Below are 6,446 nucleotides of genomic sequence, written 5' to 3' on the forward strand. Positions count from 1 at the left end.
TTAACTAACATTATTCATTACAACTTTATTTTATTTAACTCACTTGGTATTTCTTTAATGAAACAGTCCTAGATTTTCTTTGTTTTTTGTTTTGGGGTTTTTTTTTTGTTTGTTTTTTGTTTTTTTTTAGTTTTAGATTTTCTAAGAAGCACAAAAGTTTGTAAAAAGACAAGCAGTAACAAATATTAATACATCTTAATTACACATATTATAAATTTGGAAATTTTTGTTGTTGTTATGTGACATATAGAGTAGCCTGTGACCCATACTTATCACTTCATAGGTAATCCATATGATCAAACTTAATCTTACAAATTAATAGTCTGCATTGAAGAGTCATTTTGAAAATAATTTCTGGTACTTTGTACTTGACTATCTCAAGTTTTTTGGTTTAACAAAAAAGTTATAACATTTATAAAATAATTACAATTAAAAATGTATAAAAATTATAAAAATATCATGACAATTTGATATTTAAAAAAAACAGGTTTAAAAACTTCTTGGTGACTCTGATTATAGTTCTTGACTTGTAACAATAATACATATAATCATTTTTATGTAAAGTCCAAAGTTGACATGCTATGCATTTTAACTTCAAAAGAGAACTCATGGGGGGGTTTTAAATATATAGTTCTCTATTTGGAATATTATCTAGAAGTTTATGAGTCAGTGTGATATACCAATTTCTTTTTAATTTAGTTGGTTTGACTTAGGTCTGGTTTTGCTTTAATAAGTGGCTGTTGCTGAAATCTTTAATTACCACAGAAGGTTATTTTAAGTGGTAGCTATAGCTTTTAGGGCACTCTGGAGGCTTAGTGGTGAGTGGTTGAGTTGCCAACCCAAAGCTATATGATTTAAATCCACAGACTGCTCCAAGGGAGAAAGCTAGACAATCTCTTCCCGTTCAATTAACTGCCTTTGAAAACCTGCTAGAGGGTCAGCTGGATTGGTTCTGACTCAATAGTATACAATTGCAACATATATATATTTGAATCAGAAAATTTTGTTAATCTAACATATAGTAAATTATGTGCTTTTGAGAACTCAAAATTGTTGGGAATTATTAGATCAAAGGCTTAAAATCACAAATTTCTCATGTGTCATATGTGTGTATATTTAAAGTACAATTAATTAAAAAAATGATGTGGCTTTCCTTGACCTTCTTAATCAATGTGTGTGTATCTAACTTACTTATCTATTGATGTTTTAATATAATAGTAACATTTCCTAATAAAAAATGTTGCTTCTGCTAGGGAAAATGTACTCTGTTCATTTGACATTAATTTATCTTTGCCTGCTTTATTAATGATTCCCTGCTGCTAACACAGAAAGAATCTGAGGAAGGAAGCTGGGCCCAGGTAGGAAATTCATATGCACTTTAGAAATTCAAGTCATTTAGTAGGATATGAGAATGAGCAGTATAAAAATAAAATAAATTTTTAAATCTATCAGATCTTATACAGTTTATACATTCAATACAGATATTGAAAAATAAATTGTGTGTAATAACATTCATAGGTTGGGGTTTTGCTGTATTGGGTTTAATACACGCTCACACACACCCCTGATCCTGTACAAAGAAGACGATCGCTAGTTTGGGGTATTGCTGCTTTTGAAATAGTAATATATTTCTTATCCACTTCCTCAAGAAAAGGTGACAAAAGACTATAATTTCTAGGTTATCCACCATCAGATATGTTTGCTTAGTAATTATGCAACTTATATCCGAAGAGAAAAAAAAGGTTTATTTGTAATCTCACATACTTTAAGTTCTAATGAAAAGTTTTGGGGATTATATTTGGTGGGATTTTGTTAACATCATTGGTTACCATCAACCACTTCCATTTATATGATCAAGCATATGCAGTTTGGAAAACCATAGACCATTGCAAGGGCCTCACATACTTTTTCAGAATTTTCACTAATTGGATAATTGAAAGAATAAAAATGGTATCAAAAGTAGTTGTAAATGTTCTATAGAACTAAAAGCTTTAATTCTAATAACATTCTGGTAGCTTTCTTATGCCCTATTCAGTTAATTATAGCTGTATCAGAGTTTGATCTTTGTAAGACCTTGACCCTTTTTAAGAATCTGAATTATTAAGAAAAAAGGAAGAGGCCCTACGACTCACTGCATTAGAAATATTGAAGTGAACAGTTAGAATTATGCATTTAAAGTCGGATAAATAACTATTGTAAAATTGAGAGCATTCAACCCTGTATTATAGCATGAGAGTGATGGTTATATTTGGTATTCATTTTAACTGTTAACAATGTTTGGTAATAGCAGTTTGTACTGTTATGTTAAATAATCAGATTATCAGTCTTAGAGTTTTACTTAAAAATCTAAATTAAATCGTATTTAGGAATAAGACCTTTACTGATTTCAAGAAAAGATCTTTTTTTTCCGTGATATTTATGAAACGCTAACTGCATACTTTAATAGGTAGCAAGAATAGATACACTAAGTTTCATGACTCTGTTTCTTTCTAACCTCATTGTTCTTCATTTATTATGAGATACCTATTTTACATCAACGTTTTCACTCTATTAATAACAAGAGTAACACTGAAAAAAAGGGAATTTTTCTAACCTGAGTCAATAAATTAAAGCTAAATAAAATATGAGACAAGTTTCAGCAATTAACATACAGAAGTTGAGAACTGATATTATAAAGTGAATAGTAGTTCCTTATCAACAAATTTATATTAGAATAGCATAATTATTACTTCTGAAAATACAAAAAATGGGCATAATATTTTCCTTTCAGCAATAAACCTGATAAGTCTATCTAGAGTTTAATTCTGTGCCAAAATAAATAAAATATTTATAGCATAAATAGTATTTGTTCTATATTTCTATGTAGTGTTCAAATTAAATGTAAATTATAGTACTAGACAATATCTTTCGATTACCACCTCATTTTATTGGCTCAGAAACTTGACTGCTATAAAACAATTCTAGTGTCCGGTTTTTCTACAGACCCTGGCTTATGGAGATATGAACCACGAGTGGATTGGAAATGAATGGCTTCCCAGTCTGGGGCTACCTCAATACAGGAGTTACTTTATGGAATGCCTGGTAGATGCAAGAATGTTAGATCATCTAACAAAAAAAGACCTTCGTGTCCATTTAAAAATGGTGGATAGCTTTCATCGGTAGGTTTATTTCAAAGAATTATAAAGGTAGACTAGAATAAATAATGTATAATTCACAAAACCAAAAAAATTAGATGTTTAGATAATAGAAAATATTTTCAAGTTTTCTAATAACAGTGTGTATCTGTATTGCAGAATATTTTCAGGCAGCAAATTACTATTTGTAATAAGCAATTTCTGATGTAGCGGGATCTTAGTAATGATGTGCTTTATATGCAAATCAAAAGTCAGTGGTTCAAACCCACCAAGTTATTATTTAAAGTGTTGGGAACCACATGGAATGCTTCCATGAGCTGAAATCACCTCTATGGCATTGGGTTTGGATTGATTTATCTAATTTTGAGCATATACAAATTATGTGCCAACATAACAAGAACATTCCTTGTTGTATTATCATTATGAATTTTTGTATGTCTGTAATTTGCTCATATTTAAAATTATTACAAATAAAAGTAAGCTTTAACTACAAAAATTGTTAATAAATGTTTATAATCTAGATTCTATAGAAACAGATAATCAAACACTTTCTGAGGGACACATTTTTGTTGTTTATTTAAATATCACCTCTTTTAGTGTTTTTGATTAATCATATATTAATTTTCAGAAGAAAAGCATGTACAATGTGAGGTCACTATGAGGACACAAAAATAAAATGAAAATTTTTCTTCTAAGGTGCCTATTATCTGTTGTTGTTGTTGTTGTTGTTGTTGTTGTGTGTCATCAAGTCAAATATTTCACATAGCAACCCTATGAACAACGGATCTGAACACTGTCCTACCGCATGCCATTCTCACAGTCTCTGACATAATAAAGCTCATTGCCACAGTCACTGTGTCAATCCACCTGGTTGAGGGTTTTCCTCTCTTCCACTGATGCTCCACCTTTCCAAGTATGCTGTCCTACGTCAAGGAATAACCTCTCCTAGCAACATGCCCATAGTATGTAGGATGTAGAAAATTCATCATCTGTACCTCCAAAGGAGCACTCTGGGTGCATCTTCTCCAAGACTTAATTGCTTCTTCTCTTGGCAGTTCATAGTATCTTCAACACTTACCTGCAACACACAGTTTAAAACGTATCAATTCTTCTGTCATCCTTAGTCATTGTTCAGCTCTCAGATATATAACAAGTGATTGAAAAGACCCTGTCCTGAACCAAGTCAACCTTTGTCTTCAAACTGAGTTTGTTTACATAGTTAACATAGTAACTCTTCGTTACTCCTCTATAATTTGGAGAGGTCTCTGACTACTGACTTTACCAGTGCAATATACCACCTGATTTCCTAACTGCTGGTACTGACTGCATTGATTGTGGGTCTAAGTAAGATAAAGTTGTTGATAGTCTCAATCCTTTCTTTGTCTATCATGATATTGTCTATTATTCCAATGGTGAGAATTTTTTATTTTTTTAATGTTGAGATGAAATCTATATTGTGGGCTACAGTGTTTAACCTTCTGCTGCAAGTGCCTCAAGTCCTTCTCACTTTTAGCAAGTAAGGTTGTGTCATCTGCACAACAAAGGTTATTGATGAGTCTTCCTCCAATCCTGATGCCACATTTTTTTCCCATAGAATCCAGCTTCTCCACTAATTTGTTCAGCATGCAGATTAAATAGGTATGAGGAAAAGATAGAACCTTGGTGCTCACATTTTCCAGTTTCAAACTGTACTGTATCTCCTTGCTCTCTGCACACAGCAGCCTCTTGTTCTTGGTATAGGTTTCACATAAGCACCCTCAAAAGTGCTACAATTCACATTCTTCTCAATGTTAGCCATAACTTGTTATGATCCACATAAATGCATAGTCGACAAAGCACAAATAGACATTCTTCTGATACTTTTTGCTTTTAGCCAGGATCGATCTGACATCAGCAATTATGTCTGATGCTGTGACCTCTTCTGTATCAAGCTTGGACATCTGGCAGTTCTCTATGTACTATTGTAGCTATTTTTTTTAAATGATCTTCAACAGTATTTTGCTGGCATGTAATATTAGTGATATTGTTCAATAATTTTCATATTCTGTTGTATCACTTTTCTTAGGATGGGAACAAACATAGAATCTTCTAGTCAGTGGGCCAGGCAACTGTCCTCCAAATTTTCTGTCATGGACTGGTGAGCATGCTTAGGGCTCCATCTGTCATTTGAGGCATTTCACTTGGCATCCCATCTATTCCTGAGGCCTTATTTTTTGCCAATGCCTTCAGTGAAACTAGAATATCTTCTTTTGTTATTATTAGCTCTTGATCATATGGTACTTCTTGAAATATTTTCAATGATATCCATTTCTTTTTGGCAGAGGGACTCTGTGTTTTCCCTGTATTTTCTTTTGATTTTTCCTGGATCGTTCAAGATTTTGCCCATAGCATCCCTAAGTATTGTTGCTCGAGGCTTGAATTTGTTTTTCAGCTCCTTCAGTTTGAAAAATATAGAGTGACTTCTCTTTATTCTCCAATTCTAAGTCTCTGTAGATCATGTTACAGAATCTACTTTGTCTTCCAGAAATGCCCTTTGAGAGCGCTTCTTTATTCATCTCTTTTACTTCAGTATCTCTTCCGTTTGTTTTGGGTTCTCGATATTCCAGTGCACTTTTCAGAATCTCTTCTAACATCCATTTTGGACTTTTCTTTCTCTGACTTTTTAGTGACCTTTTGTTCTTTTCTTGGATGATGTCCTTTATCTCCTGCCAAAACTCATCTGGTGTTTGATCATTGATTTTTTAATACTTCAAAGCAATTCTTAAGATGATTTCTAAACTCAAGCCGATAGACTAAAGATCTATCTATCTTGGTCCTTGTGGGTTTGTTTCCATTTTCTTCAGCTTCAATTTGAACTTGCACATGAGTAACCGATGATCTTTTCCACAGTCAGCACCTGGTCTAGTTTTGACTGCTGATATTGAGCTTCATGAGTGATTTCTTCCACAGATGTAGACAACCTGACTCCTTTGCACTCTATCTGCTGTGTAAACTTGCCATTTGTGTTTTTTAAGAAAGATATTTGCAATGAATAAGTCATTGAACATACAAAATTTGATCATTCTATTTGTGGTCTCTTTGCAGCCACCAAATCCATAATTTCCAATACCCTTTTTCCTTCAAAGTTTACAACTTTTGAATCCTAACCACTAATAACCATTAACACATTTGGATTGCCCATTTGGTCAATTTTGGACTGCAAAATTTATAAAAATTTATAAAAATTTCCTCCTCCTTAGCTTTAGCTGTATGAGCATATATTTGAATAATGTCTTCCTTGTATGTGTATGGATAATGTCCTATAACTCACAA

General features: G+C 32.5%; 1 protein-coding gene across 4 annotated transcripts in view; it reads left to right on the forward strand.

The window, feature by feature from the left end:
- The window catches only part of PPFIA2 (protein tyrosine phosphatase, receptor type, f polypeptide (PTPRF), interacting protein (liprin), alpha 2), a 778,898-nt gene that overhangs the window by 726,843 nt on the left and 45,609 nt on the right, over window positions 1-6,446 (forward strand). For 2 of the 4 annotated variants that reach the window (XM_006882540.1, XM_006882539.1), the window contains one exon: window positions 2,965-3,158. In XM_006882540.1, the coding sequence (XP_006882602.1) occupies window positions 2,965-3,158 (194 nt within the window). Of the gene's footprint in view, window positions 1-1,328; window positions 1,359-2,964; window positions 3,159-6,446 lie in introns of all 4 variants that reach the window. The other 2 variants (XM_006882537.1, XM_006882538.1) reach the window with 2 other exon arrangements.

The sequence above is a fragment of the Elephantulus edwardii genome, unplaced genomic scaffold (assembly GCF_000299155.1).
Source record: "Elephantulus edwardii isolate Elephantulus edwardi_28Jun2011 unplaced genomic scaffold, EleEdw1.0 scaffold00021, whole genome shotgun sequence".
Taxonomy (NCBI): domain Eukaryota; kingdom Metazoa; phylum Chordata; class Mammalia; order Macroscelidea; family Macroscelididae; genus Elephantulus; species Elephantulus edwardii.